At 38.3% G+C, this 22,148-nt stretch overlaps 1 protein-coding gene across 4 annotated transcripts in view; it reads right to left on the reverse strand.

The window, feature by feature from the left end:
• The window catches only part of LOC131072912 (formin-like protein 3), a 137,014-nt gene that overhangs the window by 112,210 nt on the left and 2,656 nt on the right, over positions 1-22,148 (reverse strand). For 3 of the 4 annotated variants that reach the window (XM_058009237.2, XM_058009226.2, XM_058009217.2), the window contains exons 4-7: positions 21,873-22,094; positions 19,856-21,762; positions 19,614-19,743; positions 13,420-13,491 (exon numbers count right to left, since the gene is read on the reverse strand). In XM_058009237.2, coding sequence (XP_057865220.2) covers positions 13,420-13,491; positions 19,614-19,743; positions 19,856-21,762; positions 21,873-22,094 — 2,331 coding nt within the window. The remainder of the gene's footprint in view (positions 1-13,419; positions 13,492-19,613; positions 19,744-19,855; positions 21,763-21,872; positions 22,095-22,148) is intronic. The other variant, XM_058009244.2, reaches the window with a different exon arrangement.

Genomic DNA, 22,148 nt, shown 5'->3' on the forward strand with positions numbered 1-22,148 from the left:
CATTGCCTACTGTTGTGACCTTTTTCACACATCGCCCCATTGCAAATGGGAACCCTCTCCTTTCCTGCTTTCTAGGGTTTTGTTAGTGCTCGTGGCCTTCCGCTTCAAGTTCTATCAAGTTTTGAACAGTTTGAGTCCTAAAGATTGAAAGTTAGTTTTTGCAAGCCAGGTGATAACAAAGTTCGGATATCGTCAAAGTGCCTAGAAAGGCCAAAGGACGAAGAACGCAATTGATTTGAACGAATTTGAACAACTTTCTATTTTTAGAAAGTTCGCTTTTTTGTTTTTTCCTATTTTTAGGAAGTTTCATTTTTGGCATTTTTAGCCCAATCCTCGGTATGGCTATTTTTAGAAAGTTTTCCCTATTTTTAGGGATGCCTGTTTTTTGCTTTTTCGGAGTGGGGATCTAGGGTTTGCACTGATACCACTAACATGCTTTAATCGTGATCAAGAATTTCCAAGTTTTGACCTAAAAAGCTAAGTTCCTACATTTTAGGGGTCATGACACTTCAGATGGTTTGCCTGAGTATGGATTTCAAATTTCAAGTTAATCTGGTTAAAATTGAAGAAATTGTAGAATTTTGAAGTTTTTTTTCCAGATATTTTGTAAGTCTGGCTATTATTGATGATGAGTGTTATGGCAGGTGATGAAAAGTCCACCCTACCCAAGCATGATGATAGAGGTATCTTCAAAGTCCGCCCTGTGAACAGAGCATGAGAAACTCCGCCCTATGCAGAGAGTTAAAGTCCGCCATCTTGGTAGTCTCTCCAAACTCCGCCCAAGCATGATGATGAAGGTATTCCAAAAGTCCACCCTGGGAAGTGAACATGAGAAACTCCACCCCGATGCCAAGCCTAAAAGTCCGCCCTGCTTGATGAAGCTCAAAGTCCACCTTACCCATGCATGATCATGGTGATCTCTTCAAAGTCTGCCCATGAAAGAGTTCTAAGGAGTCTCCAAAAGTCAGCCCAAGTTGCCAAGCCTAGAAACTCCGACCTATGAAATGAAAGGTGCTCAAAGTCCGCCCTAGGGGATTGGTAAGTAGTAAGTGGACCTCAAAGCAAGTCTAAGGCAAAGAAAAGTCCGCCCTCTTGAAGTCTTCAAAGGCTGCCTTGAAACATACCACTCAAAAGTCCGCCATGGACATACCACTCAAAAGTCCACCATGGAGATGTCTTCAAACTCCGCCCTATGAGGAAGTCATTCAAAACTCTGCCCAAGCATGATGATGGAGGTGTCTTCAAACTCCGCCCTACTTGGTGATCTCCCAAAAGTCCGCCATGGAGTTGGAAGCTCAAAAGTCCGTCCTCCAAGCAAGTTGCCAAGCCTTCAAAAGTTCGCCCTATGGATGAAGTAAAAGGTGTTCAAGGCAAGAAAGTCCGCCTTAGGGTGGGGGGATAGCAAGCATGATGATGAAGTTCTCAGATGCCAAGTGGTGGTCTTCCTAAAGTTCGCCCTAGTCTTGGAGGTAGTCACTCAAAAGTCCACCCTCCTTGGTGAAATCTTCAAAGTCCGCCTTGGAGGAAGAAGAAAAGTCCACCCTCATAGAGATGCTTCAAAAGTCCGCCCAAGCAACTAGAAAGATGCTTCAAAAGTCCGCCCAAGCAACTAGAAAGATGCTTCAAAAGTCCGCCTAAGTCAAAAGTGAAGCCAATACTTGCTAAGTATTGAGAATAGGGAATATTCCTTGGTGATGTCATCCAAATCTTCACTGAATTCCAAATTAGAAAGTTTCTAGGAGGAAATTTGAAAGATCAAGTTCGGATGTATAGACTAAAATCAATTTAGAAACTTGCACAAGAAGAAGATTTTCAAACTTAGATGACAAGCCAACTGAAGTATAAAATGGAAATTTTCTTTATGGATACAATGGACTGAGGATGAATTAGAAACATGAATTGGAAAAGATCTGCGTGTTTCTAATTGCAGATTTGAACTTCATTACAAATACATTCTTCACTTCTTCATTCTCACACAAAAGTTTGAATTTTCTGTGCAAGTTAAGAGAAATATTGAGAGTTATTTTGCAGATTGAGGGTTATTTCAAAGAAGATTTTGTAGATTGGAGGTGTTGCAAGGTGATATCTTGCAGGTTGAGCAAACATTTCAAGGAATTTTAATTTATCAGCCTCATTCTTATCAAGTATCTGCAGATTTTTGGAGTTGAACCAGCTGATAGGAGGCAGATTAGTCAAAACTTTTGAGTTTTCTTGAAATTCCTTCTATCTTCTCGCCTTATTCTCATTCATTTGAAGGTGAAGTTGGTTTTAAATGCAGGTTTATTATATTTTTTGAGTTTTCTAGAGTCATTGAAAGTGATTTTTGGGAATTTATCCAAATTTTCAGTAAGAAAGATCATTTTTGGACTAAATGGGGTATTCAAAGTTATAAAACCCGGTTTTTGGATTGCAATCATAAATGTCCCTAGAGTGGGGAGTTTACATGTAAAATTCCATTTTCATGACTAAGTATGAAAGTAAAGTAAAAGCTCCGAACACTTAGCCATTCGCAAATCTCGAATTTTTAAGCTAAGTTCTGATTTCTAACTTAAGCTTCATGTTTATTCACAGATTTCAGGCACGATGAAGTTCCAAGTAGACAAGGATCCTCCTCCTGAATCGAGAATGAACTCAAAATGGAAGACTATCAGCGATACCAACCTTGGGCATATCAATCTGAGGGAGTTCAAGAAGTGGATGTTCGGCTTAGATAACCTTGTGCCTACCATGACCGCGCGAAAGATGATGAAGAGTGGTATCGTGCATGCTGTCGGCTTTCTCCCTACCATGCAGTGCACAGAGTTGGTAGTTGAGTGCGCTAGGCACTACAACCCTGTCAGTAGGGATATTGTCGCACCAGATGGAAGAATGTTGGCAAACATCAGCGATGAGGCCATAAGGGAAGCTTTCAGAATTCCAGAATATCATAATGCTATATATGTGACCAAGGATGAGGCCGATCGAATGTATCAAGATCATTTGGAGGAGTACAACGCTGTCGTCAATCATTCCTAGCTGGACAAGCCAAGGAAGGGTGCCTCCAAACTACAGAGAAAGAGCTTGGTAAGGGCATATTTCAAAGAGGATATTGAAGATATGATTGTCCTATTGAACAGGATAATGGGTAATCCCCAAGGCGCTCCATTTGAGCCTTGGATGTATTATTTCGTAAACGAAATAATGAGCGGAGTCAAGATGATAGACTGGGCTCGAATGATAAGCAATAACTTGGACAGCCAGCTAAGAAATCTAGAGGCGGATAGGACCTTTTACATGAGCTCATACTTGTTCTATTCCCTGGCTAGAACCTACAGATACAGAGGCCTCACCTGTAGAGGGGAAGTGGGAAATAAAGAGAATCAATTTCCTGTCTATGATTGTTATCCCCAGCTACACATGGAAGAAAAGTTTCATTTCAAGAGGGTAAATGATACATTTCTAATGCACATCACACAAACACTGCAAGGTGGATTACATCAGAGACTCTCTCAAGAGTCTATGGACTTCATAAGAAGATTCGGGTATTGGTATATTCAATACCCGAAGTTCACCTATATCAGTATTCAAGGGTTTTCTGGATCTCCCTATAAGCTCCCAGCCTACCCTACCAACCGAGTTGTGCTACTGGAAGTTGTGAGGCAACTGGAGGGCTATATGACAGTTTAAAGAGATAAGCAAAAGAAGGCAGGAACCTCCTCTCTCACGATTGGAAATGGACTAGAGACGGCCTGTCATCACAAGCCGCTGCCATGACAGAGAAAGAGTTGGCTCGATACCCTTTCTACCAATACAAAGCAAGAAAGAACTTTGATCCATTCCATAAGATGAAAAGGGTAGAAGGGATGACATTCGAGCACAGAGCTGATTTGGAAGATTATTGGGCTAACGCAGTCGATAGTTTCGAAATCAGGAGAAGATTTTGGTCAAGGATTCCCTTGAGCATGGTGAGAGCAACGGAAGTATTCAGAGTTGTTGATCAAATAGAAGACAGTCTTGAGCTTCAGCAACCAGGCTTTGAGAAGATGAGGAATGATACACTGGCCTTGGTTAATTGGTCAGAAGGAGAGAAATCAGATTTGGCAGACCTAATGAGATTAGTGGTCGAATACTCCAAGTGGTGGACATCTGAGAAGACGAAACAACTGAAGTCCAAAGGTGTTGTCCTGACTTATGATTTAATGGGAATAGATGACTCTCTATCCTCCAACCCTTGCATCTCTGCAGGCAATGCTCGGAATCCAGAGAGTGTTGGGTCCCGGAAAAGGAAGGAATTAGTTGGAAGCTCTGGAAAGGCCAGGGGAAAGAAAGTTGTTGGGGAGAGACGTGAGTCCAACGAAGGTCATTCCATTATGAGTGTCACATCTGTTGTGCCTGAACAGAATGCAGTTGAAGAGCAAGAGATGGACACAGTTATGGGGAATAATGAAGTGAGAGTGCCTTCTCCTTCGATCGAAGAAATAATGAGAGAAGTTGTCCAAAGCCTGGACAAGGAACAAGTTTTAAATGTAGCCACAGAAGTTGAAGAGCCTGAGCCCCCACTAGTTTTCCTTGATGGTATAGTTACTGGACGAGGAGGGACAGATGATGGATTTGATCAAAATACTGTGGAGCAGTCAACCATTCTTGATTGGTTGAGAGAAAGGATAAGGGCTAAGGTTCCTAATGAAACCCATTCTGAAGAGAATACAGCAGCATTTCTGGCAAAGGTGAACGAACCAGTCGTAGTTAAGTCGCCTAAGCCAACTAGAAAATTCTCTTTGATTCAGAGGGATAGTGCAAGGTTTAGGACAGTTCAGATAGTTGTGCCAAAGGAAGGAAAAACTCGGGACAATATAGCCCTGGAGGATTATAAGATTACTACTGTAGAGTTGGGTAAGCCTACTCAAGACCAAGAAGTCTAGTACTTTGACGACTCTTGCAACACCCTGAAGGCAAGGCTAGCCATGGAGAAGGAGAAAAGAAAGAAGGTTGAGGAAGAGAATCAGCAATGGAGGAAATATGTTCTCCATCTAACCAGGCCACTCAACCATGAGATACCAGTCACCCCTCCGCAGCCTCTTCAGTAAGAGTCAATGTAAGATTACGAGGACATGAAGGGCACATTCATGCAGGCTAAGGAATGGATCTCAGATACTTCGGCACGTGCTGACATACTTGTAGAAACTTTAGTATCAACACATGAGTCGGCTTCTTCATTGGTCAACCGAATTCGGGACTTAGCTGCAAATTGGGAAGATGTTGAAGAAATTCAAGATGAAATACTTCCACAATTGAAGGTTATCTGAGGTCTATCAAAACGAAGCTTGGTGGATGCAGGTGTCATACAGGCTGGGGATAGGTATGACTTTAACACTTGGTATTATGCTTTGGTCACCAGGATTGAAGTTCTGAAGAAATCTGAAACTAAGTGTTTTGACACGGAGGAAAGTGCAGAGGAATTTTGAGTAAGGTGTTTCGATTAGCATCAAAGATCTGGAAGAAAGAGGGTATACGAGAAAAACACCTACAGGCAGAGAACCTGAGAGCCAGAATTCAGGCAAGATTTTCCAAAGACTCGGGGATGATTGATAAGAGTGATCTCTCAAGGATTGCAAGTTTTCTCCTCATTCACGAGAACTTTCTTGTCCATGCAGTTGAGTGGGAAGGCATCCTCGCCACGTGTATTGATGATGTGGACATCGTCGACTTCCAGATTAGTAACCTGCCAAGTGTCACTATGGAAGAGGTTAGGCTCATCGTGTCCAGATACATTGAATCTGCAAAAAGGGAAACTGGACACTCACCTCAGTGACAATAGCAGTTGTGCCACTTGTCATGTTCTCATTCTTTCAAACTGATAGAGTCTTGGGAAACCCTAATTAGGGTTTGTAACTTTCAATCTAGGCCCTTGTTCACTGTTTGATCTCGGTTGTTCATTATTTTCTAAAAAACTCTATAAGGCTACCTCCTCTCATTTGGAGAGTGAGGTTTTTGATATATTGTTGAATGAAGGTCGTATTTTCAAATAATATATTGCATGTGTGCTTTCCCTTAAGGCTTTGTAATCTCTGTTGTTTGAGTGATTAGCATGGTTTCAATTTCCTCAACACATTAGTTAAAGTTAATTTAGATTTGCTTTCATGTTGTGAGAGTTGAATGAAGGATTTGATAAGTGTTAATTGGCGGTGTATCTCTGCTCATACTTTTGGTGAATGGATGATTTCCATCTCACTGTGAAAAGTTAGTCTGAGCCTATCCTCTGTACATGCCAACATTCTGATCATAAGCACAACCCATTGAAGATTGCACCCGCTTTGTGTAGTTGTCCTCAATGTGGCGAAGCAAAGTGCGGTTCCCCGAGAGCACCCAGTTAGTACCGTCTCCAGAATTTGTAGGATTAGATCAGCTTTTTGAAACCCTATCCTTTTTTCCCTTTTTGAAAGTCTAAATCCCGGAAAATCCAAAAAAAGAAAAAGCCTAAAATTGATAAATCTATCTAAGTCCAGAAGCTTGAAAAGACATTCATAAACGTAAGTCCCCTTGAGATTTTCAGCAAACACTACCCGAGTAGCTATCCCACTAAAGTCGCTTGTTTGCACATATAGACCTTGGAATCGGCAGTGATTTTTCAAGAGAGGATAGAATACCTTCGGGTATCTTATTCTAATGTTTGGAAGATGATAAAACAAACACCAACACCTACCACACTAACTCTATTGAGAAGATTCTTTAGTCTATACAGCAAAGATGGAAAGGTTTGTTAATGGATTTTCACATCCACCAGCACCTTTAACCAATATGACAAAGAAAAGAGATTTTGAGTGGATGTCTAGGATACAAGAAGCTTTTGATAAGGCCTAGAAAGGTAAACAGCTCTTGTCTTATTTTTTTCATTTCAGATTTCTCACATTTATTTGTGGTAAAATGTGGTGTTTCAAGAGAAGGTATGGAATCATATTAATGCAAAAGTGGGATTCCATTAAAATTGAGAGCAAGAAGTTGAAAGATTCAGGAAATGGTTTTTCTATTTATGACAAGGCGATTCTTGCCATCAAGCATGTTTTGGTAAATTTTTAACATCATTTACTTTATGGTAAATGAGTGGTTGAAACGAATTGCAATAGATTGAAGTTCTCAAATCAACATGATTTGAATTATGGACAACAAAAATGGGTAACGAAAAACCAAGATTATAATTTTGATATTAAGAGAAAAAGGAAGGAAGTTCTTGATGTATTTTTTAGAATGCCCATTCCCTATTCTATTTCTATTTTTTGGTGATTGGAAGGTATTTATCATGGTAAAATATGCCAAGAATACATTGTTGCTAAAATCTTAGATGGAAATGTGAAGAATGATAAGCATGTGAGAGAAAATGGTCTCATTTGATACAAAGACAAAATCATTTTACTACTTGATTTTAAAATGAAACAAAGGATTTTAAAAGAAGTTCACAATGCACCCATGGTAGGACACTTTAGATCCTACAAGATTTCTAGGCAAATAAGAGAGGGGAACACTTGGAAGTGCTTCAAAGGGGATTCTGCCAAGCATATCAAGAAGTACACTGCCCACCATCACAATGAAGGAGGGCATGTCCTTCTTGCAGGTTTTCTACAACCATTACTTATTCCTAAACAAAAATGGGAAAATGTGACCACAGACATACATCAAAAGTCTTCCCATACTAAATTACTTCAATGGTGATTTTATGGTCGCAAAAACTCAAAATCAACGACAAATGGTAAGCACATTTCCTATCTCTATGCAAGTAATGGTATCAGAGTTTATCAATGCAAATTTATTGTCATGAAAAGCATCATAAAGAGCGTGAAAGAGCTAAAATATGTTTTTACATAAAAGAATGGGATCCAAGTGATTGTTTGAGACACATATCCTAAAATCTAAAGGGGAGCAAGCAATAGATTTTGATAGAATGTAGAGATCTTTGCAAGGGACTATGGATTGACAAGTAAAGCAGTTTGTAAGCAAGAATGATTCAGTTATAAAGAGACTCCATTAGCAAAGCTCAATGGCAATTATACAGCTTGAGGATTGCATTCCATCATTTGATGGATTCATTCCATTCTCGAGATTGAATTGGGATCCTAGTATTTATAGAAAAGTACAAACATAAGGAATTGAACCATGAATTTACATTGCTTGAGGACAAACTTGTTGTCCTCGTTTTTGAATTTTCAAAAATGTGACAACCCCTACAAATTCGTGCTTAAAATGCGTCATTTTTGTCTCCAAGGCACATTTCATGAGGTACAAAACTCACATTTGCCAGTGTCAAATCATTGGTGGTGTCTTTGCCATCATTGTCCAAGTTTTGGTGAGTTTTGATCTTCATTTTCCTAGCTTTTTGTGCAATTTCGGGTTTCAGAGCAGTCACTACAAGTTGGAGATTTTACTCTTAAGGCACACTTCCCGAGGCAAAAATTTTGCTTCTTGTTGAACTAGACTGATCTTCGGTTCATCCTCGATCCGCGTTTCAAATTTCATCACGTTTCGAGTTCGTTTGCTATGTCTTTCCTTCAAAATCAGGTTTTATTCTCTAGACTACAAGTGGAAAAAAAAATTGCCTTTACAAGTTTAGAGTTTCCTTTATGTTTTTGTGTTGTAGGGGTTTTTTCTAGCAATTACAAGTGCACTTTATTTAAAACTTGTAACTTGTAACTTGCTTTTTATTTTCCCTTTTCCCTTTTTGTCTTTTAAGTTGTTGTAGGAACTTTTTAGACAAATTGCAAGTGAATTTAAAATTACAAGTTTAATGAGAACTTGTAACTTCTCATAAAAGTTCCTACTTTGTACTTTTAAGTCGTAATAGGGGTTTTATTTCCCTATCACAAGTCTTTTAAAGTTTTTAAAGTCTTTTTATGTCTTGTGTCTTACTTGTAATGGGGATTTTATTTCCCTATTACAAGTTTTTATGTTTTTATTTGTTTTAGTTGTAATAGGGATTTTATTTCCCTATTACAAGTTGTTTTGTTCTTTCTTTGTGTGCTTTTGTTCCCAAGAAACCCGAATTTGCCCAAGGAAAGAAAAGTGAAGTAATTAAAACTTGCAAAAGGGTTTCTAAAACCCGATTGCATCTTATTTGAAGGCATTTGCTACTTGTATTTGCTAAGGAAGAACCCAACCTGCACATTTGCTCCCACAAATCCGTTTTTTGTGGCTTTCTTCCCTAAAATCCGTCCAACATTCATGTAAAATCGTTGGGAATCAATGTTGGTTGCCACGTTTTTGAGATTCAAAGGATTGGCTGAACACGTGAAGCGTTTTTTAAAACGTTTTTGAAGATATTTTTGGAATACGCTCTTTGCTGGTTATTACCACATTTTGAAGCATGAGAATTGCCTTCTTGCCACATTGCAAACACGTCTTGCACGTCCTCCATTAATGAGTGTTTGAAGTCAAGCATATCTCTCCTTCTAAGCCGTTTTTGGTGGAAAGGTTTAAAGGCAAAACCGATTTGTTTCTTGCATGGGATACTAACGTGGTGGCTTCCTTACCTATTTAAAGAGCATTTCGGTTTCTTTCAAGCTCATTTGTTTTGGTCTAGGGCACTCTTCAAGTAAGATTCATTGAATGCAAGTTGTAAATGTGCAAGATTTTCCCCTCTTTCATTTTTCCTATTTACTTGTATTCAGATTTTCAAAACCCAATTACAAGTAACTGTGGTAATGTTGACCTTCCCCCTTTGGTAAAAGAGTTGATCTTCTTTTTACAAAATTTACAAATGTTGAAGAATTACCATGAGACTCAATTCATTTGATTTCGGGTTTTACAAATCTGATTACAAGTTGAATTTTTTCCCTTTTTCCAAGTTGTCAAGTTGAAAATATTCCTTCCCATACATGTACATGGTCATTCCTTCCATCTTCTACTTCATGTCAAAATCCCTTTCTCACCATTTCATCCATTCATTTCACTTTCATCCATTTTTCCCATTTAAAGTCTACTTGTTGTCGGAATTTTAAAACCTAATTGCAGGGGTCTTTACTTGCAATCAACCTTCCAAAAGCCGAAATTGGTCCAAAATGCACTCAATAACACTTGAAAATGAGTCTTAAAGGTCCAAATACAAGTGCAAACTTGTAGTTACCCATTACACATATGAAATTGCATGTTCATTCTCCACAATTGCAAGTTAATGCTCTTGCTTTTCCACACATCTAATGCAGTTTCCAAGATCCGAAATTCACTTGTGAGCCCATTTTTGCATCAATTTATGTCTTCCCTTGTCAGTCTTGTTTGCACACACGACCTACCAAATCAATGGATTAAGGCATGGGCCTTATTTGCAAGCAGATTCCAAGATTGGAGGATGATTAAAAGAGAGAACAATAATATGATGGAGCCACACAAGGAGATGGATAAGTAATGCGAATGATTGAGAGCATAGAAGGCTTTCAAGACAGACATAGGTTTCTTACTTCAACCTTGCAAAGAACTTCTCTCTTGAAAAGTCGATACTACGCCAAGCATGTGAAAGGTTGAAGTTTGCTGGTTAAAACCATAAAGACTATCAAGGGTGCAAGTTCTTGTTCCAGTTGAAGATGTCATTTACCTCGATCACAGAACATCTTGCAGCAGCATGAAGATTTTCAAAACAGAGGATGACGTAATTAGAGTCATGTCTTCGGACACATACAATAGTTTCAATTGTGTATTTGTAATTTTGTTTTAACAAGTTTACTTGTGAAAAACAATTTAGTAATTGCAAGTTTATCACTTGCACTTTTGTAATTACAAGTAAGCTGATTACAAGTCAATTTAAAATAGGACTTGTAATTCTGAATAAAACTTAGTTAGTAGTTGGAATAAGTCATGGTGGTTGAGAGAATTTCTCAAGTTTGTTGGGATCCTCCCAACTTTTTCTCAAAGCTCCTCTCCTCTAAATACTTGAGAGGATATATTGTAATTGGGATCTTTTGGCAATGCAACAAGACTACCAATTTGTATACACTCTAAGACTTTGAGCTTAGTTGTAAATCAGATTGCAGTCAATTAAAAGAGGCAAATTGCTTTCAAACTTTGTGTTGATTCAAGGTGTTAGGTGATGACATTTTCTGGAGATTGATTGTGAGTTTTGAGGTGTTATACAAGAGGGATTCAAGCTCAATCTTGCAAACTTTGAGCTACTTATTGCGTTTGGAATTTTAGATTGGTTTTCAGACTTCGTCTTGCAAACTTTGAGTTGCTTATCATGTTTGATGCCAATGTAGAAAGCTCAAAGTAAGAAGGTAACTTGCAGACTTTGTGCTACTTTTATTTTCTATGTTTGTGCATAAGAGGTGCATCATGTAGTAAGACTTTGAGCTGCTACATATTGTGCTTGGTTAGCAGGAAATCATCTAAAAAGGTTGATAGGACAATAGAAGTGTTGAAGACTTTGTGCTTTCATTTTTGTTTTCCCGTCCTGGGGAAGTGACAGAGGTCTTTGTGCTTTCATGGAAACTTTGCTTCCCTTTAAGTCCCAAAAATCCTACAAAAAAATTTCATTTCTGTATTTGCTGTTATTTATTTCCAATTGCTATTACTTTTCTACGAAGAGAAAAGAGTATAGTTTTTCTTGAAAGAAGAAGAAAGATTGTTGTTTCACCCATATTAGATTAGTTTAGTTTGTAGATAGGGGGAGCCTTCCCTAAATTAGGAGAGTATCATACTCATACACTGTGGCTGAAACCACAATTTTGCACATCCCCCAGGTGTACAAAATTTTCAACCAACAAAACTATCATGTCTTATTTTAAATTCAATTAATTTTGTGGAATAAATGTCCTTTCCTATATTTCCCATGGATTAAGAAGAAATTGATAAGAAAATAAGTTTAATTAAAATTAATTATTTGGATACGAATCAACTATTGTTTCTCATTTTTTATAAAAATAGCCAAGTAATTAATAAAATATCATTATTTTTATTTATTTTTCCAAGAAGGGGCATGAGAATTCATGGAGGTGCGATAATGTAACTCCCAAATCATTTGGCATCTTCTTTTATGACAGTTTCTTTGGCAGGGTTATGATAGCTCATAAATCGAGAGTTATAGTTGGCATTTTGAGGGAGCTTAAAAAGAGCTGTTTATGAATGAGCATATTTGGAGGGAAATTGATGGAAATTAATATATTTTATTTATTTTCCATATGTGAGACGTTGGGATTTATGCCCCTACATTTATTTAAGTCAGAAAACTTTTTCGGTGGTTATCTTTTGCCATTATCAACAATTTTCTTCAAGAGAAGTTTGGGCTTTGAAATTCAAACTTGCATTTGAGGACAAAAACCTTCATGTGTGGACATCAGTTGATGAAAACCCATTAATTTTAGAAGCCAAAGATGTAGCCCCTTTGGTTAAAGAGAGCAATCTCATTCAATGTTTGCATTGGAGCTGATCAGTATTTTTATGCAGATTTTGGTGTTAGTTTACAGGATTTTTGAGTTTTTTTTGTGTGTTTGAATTTCCAGATTTTTTTGTTGTGTTGTAAATGTTCTACAACAGTAATTTTCTGTAAGGAGGATTTTGCAGTCATTTCTTTAAGTTTATAGAGCAGTTGTGTGCAGTTTGGTGCCAAAATGGTCAAATTTAGGTCTTTGGAAGCATCCTCTTTATAGTAGATTTTGTGGGTTTGTTTAATATTTTGTTGTAGCTGTTGGCTTGCCGTTTAATATTGTTGTAAGAGCATATTTGCTGCTGATATATAGATCATATGAAGACTTCCTCCAAGATTGGTGTGAAGACCTCTTATCTATTTGCAGAAATTATCAATATTGTTGCATGCTGCAAGAGGTAATTTCCAGATTTATTATTCAGATTGTGAGGCTATTATTTGCTGTCATTTTCCAGTAATGTACTGTGTATTTTTATGTGTAATACATGTTTTTAATCAGCCCCTAAAATTTGGTGTTTCCAATTGAATTTAAGTGAACTTGTAAAATTCCGTTTACATATATGAGAAGAAATTGTTTAGAAATTTTGAGTATTTAGCAAGTTATATTGAAAATATTTAAAATCTGATGTTAATCATTGAATAATTTGGTTGGGACATTAGATAGTCTTGAGATTGCAGCCCCACTTGTGTCCATTATTGCCTATATCCCTGTGATGAACTGGATTTACCAAGCAACATGTTATGTCTATATATCATCTAATTTTGCATTTCAAAAATGCTCCCCATGTTGCAGATGGCACACATCATCAATATGTATTATTAAAAACAATACATGCAACACTGGGACCAAACATTATTCATTTCAACTTACTGGAGTGCATTGACTTCTACAATTAAAGTTCTGAACACCTCATGATTAAGCAGGAAAAAAATACATACAATCATGTCCAAAAGAGAAATCTTAATATTCATAGCACCTTACTGTAGTACATGTAATTAAAAATCTGAAAATATTTGACTAGAGGGAAAAAGGTACATACAATCATGTCCGGAAGAGGCATCTTAATTTTTGTCAGCATTATTTCACAATTGTTAGCCCTTCGCATGTCAACCTGCAATAGGATCACAAAATTCTGTTGGTTAAAAAATTCAAAACTAACTGCATTGAATTGTACATGGAGAAGCAACTGAAAAAAAATATATTGAGACTAATATACTGGGATACAAAAAATGGTGTAAGATACTACATAGCAAGGATCATTCTTGACGGTGCATGTAGTATGGAATGGATTGCAAACCTTTTGCATCCAACTCTTCATTTCTATTCATGTTATACGAGGAGAATCAAAAGTTCTTCCTTGATATTAACTTTTAGTCCCAGTAGATTATCAGCTGATATGCTGAAAGAAAAAACTGGTAGTTTCAGCGTTTTTTGAATGAAGTGAAGGTTAGGTTCAAAGCTGTGCCTAGAGGATCAAAACACCTTTTGCCTTTGGATTCAGGTAATGTGAGCCTGATGACAAACATAGAATATCCTGGGATACTGCAATCATAAGTAAAACAGCTAATAAAAAGATTGAGAGACTAATGTACTGGCATACACTGGACAGTTCAAGATAATACACGGCAAAGATCATTCTTGATGATGAATGTAGTCTGGAATGGATTGCAAATCCTTTGCAGCCACCTAGTAGAAGAATCAGCAAGTTCTTCCTCAATATTCACTTTTAGTCCCAAACCATTATCAGCTGATGTACCTGGAGCCAAATCTGGTATTTTCAGATTTTTAAATTTAGTAAAGATCAGGTCAATGACTCTGCCTAGAGGATCCAGAAGCCTTTTGCTTTTGATTCAGATAATTTGATAACCTGATTATGAATTGCTAGAATCTGTTGACATATACTAATAATATACTGATTTTATGTAAAATGTTGACCAACCTGTTGGTTAGTTTAGGTGAATAGCCGGGCTTTCTGAGCAATATAAATTATTTACAGAAAACTGGAGATTGAGTGTACTTACTTTCAATAAGAGTTTATTATGTCAGCAGCACAGGTAATATTTGCAGATGTGTTGGGAGGTTGGTGAATTGACTGATGAGTGGAGGGACCAGAAGATAGTGTGGATTGGGTTGACAATGACCAGTTGGATTGCTGAGCTTTGTTTATGTGGAGGAATTTGACATAGCAGAGGCTAATTTGGTTGACTTGGAAGAAATGGCCATCATCAATGTTGACCACTGACAGGAAAAAGATGAGAACTGTTCTCAAAATCTGTTAAGGTAATGCACTCAACTGTTGTCAAAATCCGTTAAGGAAAGCATTCTTTCAAATGCAGTCTAATCTAAGTAAAAACACTGGGCAAACAGCAACAGATTTTGAGGTTAAAGGGATAGCTAATAAGGGCAAGTTGGTTCCTAAAACTGCAGTTTAGAGTAGTGGTGTAGTGATACAACAGCAGTGGATGATTTTCACCACTAAACATGCCTTAGCTAAGTCTATTTGACATATTGAGAACTTTGTAGAGTGCCAACCCTGAAAGCCAAATGTTTATACCCTGGTAAATGATAATTTTAGTGTCCACTGTCCTCCAGAGTTTCTTAAGGATCAGGTGATTGCCTCTCTTGAGAAGCTTAGCAATATGATGGTGGGCCAACTATATAAGATGAAGAAATATTTCCAATAACTGTTTTTGCTATAAAAAAGAATCTGGTGAATCATGATCTTCAGTTGGATCTTGAAATGATAAACCAGGTGATGGAGTTGTGAATCGCTGAATAATCAGTGAGAAATTTTAGAGTTTCCCTGGTAGACAATTCCTTGAGAGTTTCTTCCTGAATGTATGTTGTCTTGATGGGACATGCAGAGCATCTCTGCAACAAATGAGAGTTGCAGATGCTGGCATTCAGTCTCATCCTAAGCAAGGGTGGTAGCAGTCTCGTCAGTTTGTATTATGAGACCTTATCCATAAATCTTAATCTGTTTTCAGCATGGCTTAGGCTACTTCTTGATTGGTCCTCATGGGCAGTTTTGATATATTCTATGGCTAGGCTTCCAGCTAAGTTGATAGCTGAGTTATACAGCCACTATGTGCTCCAAACATTAATTTAAACTTTGGGAGCTTATATTTGCTTTCTGATTGTAGTAGAAGTAGAGATTGTTGGGTACTCCATCAGCCTTGGACCCGCCTTATAGTTCACAGGAAGTTCTGCATTTTAGTGCCTTTGTTCACTTGCTATCCAAGAGCATTGTTGGACATCGCATATATCTGGCCTTTGTAAGCCCTTTTGGGTACAGTGTTTTTCTATATTGATAATTCTGTTTACAATACTGTCAGATATTTTGTACAATTCAACTAAATTTTATTGAAGCACTAACTGCATCACCCACACAGCAAATGATCTAAAGATAAATCTAGCTCCATGTAAGAATTTGATGTTGTTTCTAGAAGTATTTAATTTTTCAAGCAAATTAGAACGGTCCATAGTGCGTCCTGTCAATAATATCTCATGTATGCAGTCTGAAACACTGATACAAACGTGTTCAAACCCAGTAATATAAGAGCTCCAATAAAAAATTTAACTGCTGGGCCTTCTATAAGATGGTCTACACTAAACTATAATGTAGAAGACAGAATGGCCTGGTTGAAACAAGCAAATAGATAATAAATACATAAGTGTAACTGACTGTATTATCCATGCAATGGGTCATCTAATTTAACTTGCCAAATAAACAAAGTACAAAGTCAATCTGACTCACTTAAGTTAATGCCTTTCTCCCGGGTCACATCAATACACTCTAAATTTGTCACTAACAATAGCATACAATGAGTAACAAGACCAAGTATTGCTTTCCCCACTCCATATCTTTCATTCAGATACGAAGATTATGGATAAATAGAAAATTGAGTTCTCTAATGAAGGATTAGGTGTTACAGACTGACATCCTGAAATGTAATTTACATCAAAAAGCAACCTGGAAAGTACATATACTTCAAAGCAAAGTTGACAATGCAGTACAATAATTCAAAGTAATAAATGATCCAAAAACATGTGCATAAGTCCAATAGCAGAATGGAAATCAAATGGAGCCTGAAAGTTCAATGCTCTTCACCCCTGGTGAGTGGTAAATTCAGCATCAACTTCCATTCAGAGTTTTGTGAGAATCGGAACCTTGCCTCTCTTCAGAATTGCTTGGCACAACAAAGGAGCCAGTGCATAAGATGGAAAGAAACTTTCTGATAGCTATATCTTATAATAGAAGAGAGTCAATTGAATCAGAGTCATCAGTTGGGCCTCGAAATAATAATCAGGGTGTTGGAATTGTAAATTGCTGCATAATGAATAAGCACCTTTAGTGTTTCCCTGCTAATCAATTAGCTGAAATTGTCTTCTTTAACGTATCAGTTTTGATAGTGTATAATTATGGGAAAAAACTTTCAGATAATCAATCTTATTACAAAAGAGGGTCTATCGAATCAGAACCTTCAGTTGGATCTTGAAATGATAAACAGGGTGATGGAATTGTCAATAGCTACAGAATGAAACGGTAATTTAGAGTTTCCCTGATAATCAGTTCACTGAAATTTTCTTCTTTAATGTATGACAGTTCAATAGTGTATACTTAGTGTAATTTCAATATTGTATACTTAGTGTATTTTCAATAGTGTATACTTAGTGTAATACACCATATTATACTTACTGAAATGCACTCTATTTTAAATTTATTATTGCAGTTTGTGCAATAATTTTTTTCTCCAAATGTGGGAAAGTTCAAAATCAGAACCTTTTCTTTATGTTTCAACACAGTGTGTATGTTGGGATATAAAAGGAAAAGATAACTAGGAAAAGAAATTATCTGGATCTTTATTGAAGCTTTTATTTCTTTGATGAATTTTACTCTATTTATTTGTTTTCTTATTTTCAGTTTTGCTTTATCCCCCTAGATATCTTTTGCGCTTCTTTATAAAGGAATGAGAGTTTCCAGTTAGTGTGTGAAAGAAAATATACGGATTTGTATACCTGAGTTATTCAAAAGATAAAAAGCGGCAGCTTGCTACCCATAATATATCTATGTAGTGTCTTTCCATATCTTTACAGTTTGATTGCTCCTCAGATAAGTTGATTTCACTGTCACCCTCAGTGAGGGTGTTGAAATTCTCATCATTTCTTGTCACTATATTTTATCTTCCAATCTTAACGTGTTTTCCTCATTTCTCTAAGTTACTTATTAGCTACTCTTTGTGCCCAGGTTCCATGTGTCATTAGGCTATGCTTTTGGTTGAGTTGACAACTGAGTTATAAGTTTATAACACCTCTCTGCATTAATGGCTACTAATTTTAATAATTGAAGGCTTATATTTACATTATTAATTTTATAAGAATTATGGTCTGTAGGGTGCTCCATCAGACTTGGCCCTTCCTTATGGGTCATGCAAGGTTCCATACTTTGATGCTTTTGTTCATTGGTATCAAAGAGTACTTGCCAAAATCAAGGGGGTGAACAATAGAAAACTGCTCATCTGGCTCAACCAAGGGGAAAGGACTCCCCAATGAAGGAGGAGGATGAGAGTGTGAGAGATAGTGAACCACTCAGCCAGATCAACCACTGGGTATCCAAGAGTGTTGTTGGATATCACAAACCTATCTGACCTATTGGGTACAGATTTATAACATAAAATTCATTTTTCTCTCATGTTGGAATCTTTTTTCAACAATCCAACCAAATTTCAATGAAGTAATTTAATAAATACTATATTACCAATGTAGAAAATGATCCAAAGATAAAACTAGTTTCATTTACAAATTCAATGTTACTTCCTAGGAATATTTCATTTTTTTAAGAAAATTAAAAAAAGTTTATAATGGTTGACAATATCATAAGTACACGACAAGAACCACTGCTATAAAAGTGTTCAAACAAAGTAATAAAGAGCCCCAGCAGAGTTCTAAGTGCTTGGACCCTCTTCAAGATGTTCTACACTGCACTGTGATGTAGAAGACAAAGTGACATTGCCTAAACAAACAAAGAGATGATAAATGGAAGAAGAATTCAAGATGGAGTAGCCTTACCTTTTTATGTTATCCTTTCATTAACATCAAGCAAGGGTCCACAGTTAGAGATAAATGATTCCAAGGTTACCCACTTGGGTTATCCACCTTCACATGCCATCTATTTTAACTTGCTCAGAAAACAAGCACAAAATCAAGCTAACTAGCTTAAACTTATGCATTACTCCCTATTTACATCATTATACTCTGAATTTGTGATTTCAATTTACAAACAAAGCATATAATGAATAACAAGGCTTCTCCATTCCATAGTTTTTGTTCAGATATAGAGATTATGGATAATTGGAAGACTAAATTCCCTAATTGGAAGACTGAGAATGTCAGACTGACATCATGAAATGTGATTTGCATCAAAAAACTTGTTAAACTCCCTAAATGGAGGATTGAGAATGTCAGACTGACATCATGAAATGTGATTTGCATCATAAAACTTGTAAGTGCATATATTTTGTAGTTTCTCCTTTTGTTTCAAAAAAGTGCAGGCCTGCCATGACAGAGAAGGCTCTAATGGCCCTTTCATGTAAATATAACATTGAAAGCAATCGCATCAGGAAAAAGGTAACAGGCAACCTTGGAATCATATGTTCAGAGTCCCATTTTATTGTTTTTTATTGTTTGGATAAAGACTCAAATTCTACTAGAGTTGCTACTGCTTTATCTTAACAGTGCATACACATACTAGACAATCAGAAATAAGGAGACCAATGAATCCTCATATCATTATTACAGTTAATGCAAGTGGGAAAGATGAACCAGTTTCAATTGCAATGGTAAATATTGAATTTTCAAAGTGTAAATATTAACCGATAAGCAAGAGCTATACACAACAGAGATTATGAAATGTTACTAAAAACTAGAATCAATACAGAGATGGAACAGGAGTTATGTAAATGTAGCATCAAAACTAAATGTAATGATTTTATCTAGTTCTAGTCTTCATTTATAGATTTGTATAGGTATTGAAGCTAGTACATGAACAAAAACACAAGAATTATGAAATGTTACTAAAACTAGAGTCCAGAATCAATACAGAGATGGAAGGGGAGTTTGGAAGTGTAGCACTTGGACTAAATGTAATGATATTGTCTATTTCTCGCTTTTATAGATTTCTATAGGTATAGAACCTAGAAACATGAGACAGAAGCACAATGATTCGCTACATACCAAATGTACTATCTCTTGTTTAGGAGCATTTGAGGCTCGCCGACTACCTCCTTTTTCTGTGCTTCCTATGTCAGTTGATACAGCAGCTGAGAAAAGGCTTTCCAACTCAGACATATCAATTTCTGGAGCCCTGAAAGACAACACCAAAATTAGTAAGTACTAATGAATGAAATAGCATCATGAAATCTAAGTAAAAAATGGTGCCATGAAAAACATTTTACTAATGTGAGTTAATAACTAACTGCCTTGATTGTTCTTCTTGTTTTTGAGTGTCTGCCCATAGGCTGCCTTGCATTGCTCGAGTAACTTTGACCCAATGCAATGGCTTTAAAGATGACCGCTTTGGTGCCAAATACCCAAATGAAGATGTAGTTCCACGACCTCTTGCACTTGACTGTGAAGGAGCACCGGGTGCACCCCTTCCCCTTCCAAGTGGAGCAGATCCTCTTGCTCCTGGTGGTGGTGGAGGAGGTGGGCCCCCTCGACTTGCCCCAGGAGGAGGTGGACCCCCACGACCCCCTGGAGGGGGAGGTGGGGGTGGTGGGCCTCCTCGTACCCCTGGAGGGGGAGGTGGGGGTGGTGGACCCCCATGACTCCCTGGAGGGGGAGGTGGGGGCGGTGGGCCTCCTCGTACCCCTAGAGGGGGAGGTGGGGGTGGTGGACCCCCACGACCTCCTGGAGGGGGGGGTGGCAGAGGTGGACCCCCACGACCCCTTGGAGGGGGAGGTGGCGGAAGTGAGCCCCCGCGACCCCCTGGAGGGGGCAATGGGGGTGATGGGCCTACACTTCTCCCCGGAGGAGGGGGAGGAGGGGGTGGTGGAGGTGGCGATGGAGGTGGTGGACCCACACGACTTCTCTCAATAGGAAGGGATGGGAGGGATGGTGGTTCCCCATGACCTCTACCCACAAGAGGGGGTGGCAGAGGCGGCAGCGGTGGTACTGATGGTGCTGATGGTGCTGATCCTTCATGAAGTCCACGCGGAGGCAGTGGTGGAGGTGGTGGAGGCACTAACCCAACAAGAACCCCATGTGAAGGTGGTGTTTGTGATGGCAACAAGGGTGGTGGTCCTTCACGACGTCCACTTGGAGGTGGTGGTGGAGGTGGCGGTGGCGAAGGTGGCAATTGCTCATTTGATTTTCCACAATTCAAAGGTGGTTGTTTGGGTGGTGATTGGGGTAGAATTGACAATGAGGGTGGAAGTGGGGATGATGCAACACTTAATTTTGGTGGAAGTGGAGGTGGTGGAGGTGGTGGTGGTGGTGGTGGCGGTGTGGTGTTTGACTTGGTTGGGAGTAAAGATGAGCGTGGCGAGATAGGAAAAGAGGAACCTAATCTTGAAGGAGGAGGAGGAGGAGGTGGTGGTGGTGGTGGTGGTGGTGGTGGCAGAGGTGATGGAGATTCACTACTATTAGACAATTTCAGGGGAGGTGGCGGTGGTGGTGGAGGAACACTTGATTTCAATGAATATGGTAGGTGTGGAAGTGGAGGTGGTGATGGAGGTGCAACTGCAGACAAAGTTGAGCCTACTCTTTGTGGTGCAGAGAGTGGAGAATGGTGAACAGTAATCCTTGATGATGTTTCAGACAATGATGACTGATATGGTGGTGGTGGTGGCGGTGGCGGTGGAGATGGTGGTGGCACAAAAGGATTTCTGTTAAATGTGGGGTGTAGTTGAGTTGTAGATGGCATTGTCCCTGCAGGTGGAGGTGAGGTTGTAGTTGGCAACACTGATTCATTAGATTGATCTACAGATGGAGGGAGAGATGGTGGAATTTGATTCAAAAATTCAGGATCAGACTTTGGCTTAGAATGGGGTGAAGGTGGCCAAAATTCTGCATCCTTGGACTCTTTCTCTTCATCTCCAATCACAGCAGATATTGGATGTGAATCTTGCTTGCTCATCAAGGTTGGTTGACTGTGAAGATCACTGGGAAAAAAATTCTCAAATCTTTCTTGAAAACCATTTGATGACATCTGTTGAATGAACCAAAGAGCCGCATCACCTCCAGTATCAACCCATTCAAGACCACTGAAAAGTTCTTGGACCCTTGCAAAAGCTTCAATTGGCAATCCACCTTTCTCTTCCCCATTAGGTGTTATAATAGGAGGCCGTGAAGGAGACAGAGATTCAATTTCTCCAAACAGCACCTGATGTCACAATTTTAATAACAAACAACATAAATTGTGTTTATTTGATGTCCTCCTATCTACATAGTTTATAAAAATGAACTTAAAGCCATACAAGACAAAGCACTTACTTCTGCTCGAAAGCTTTTTGAAAACCGTTCCTTGGAATCCCAAAGTATATCAAGATCATCTGCATTCAGCATCAGAATGTTGGACCGAATGAAAGCTGTATTAAACATGACACGGAACATCATAACTTCTCTCTCTGGGTCTGTCTCTAAATGGATGCACTCCAGGACGACATCACCTTGAACTGTACACTGAATGTCGATTTTCACAACATCACAATCAACCTGCTTGAAGAAATGCAGTATGTCATAACAAAAGTCCTATCCTTTATTCAAGCA

This window comes from Cryptomeria japonica, chromosome 9 (genome assembly GCF_030272615.1).
Source record: "Cryptomeria japonica chromosome 9, Sugi_1.0, whole genome shotgun sequence".
Classification (NCBI taxonomy): Eukaryota; Viridiplantae; Streptophyta; class Pinopsida; order Cupressales; family Cupressaceae; genus Cryptomeria; species Cryptomeria japonica.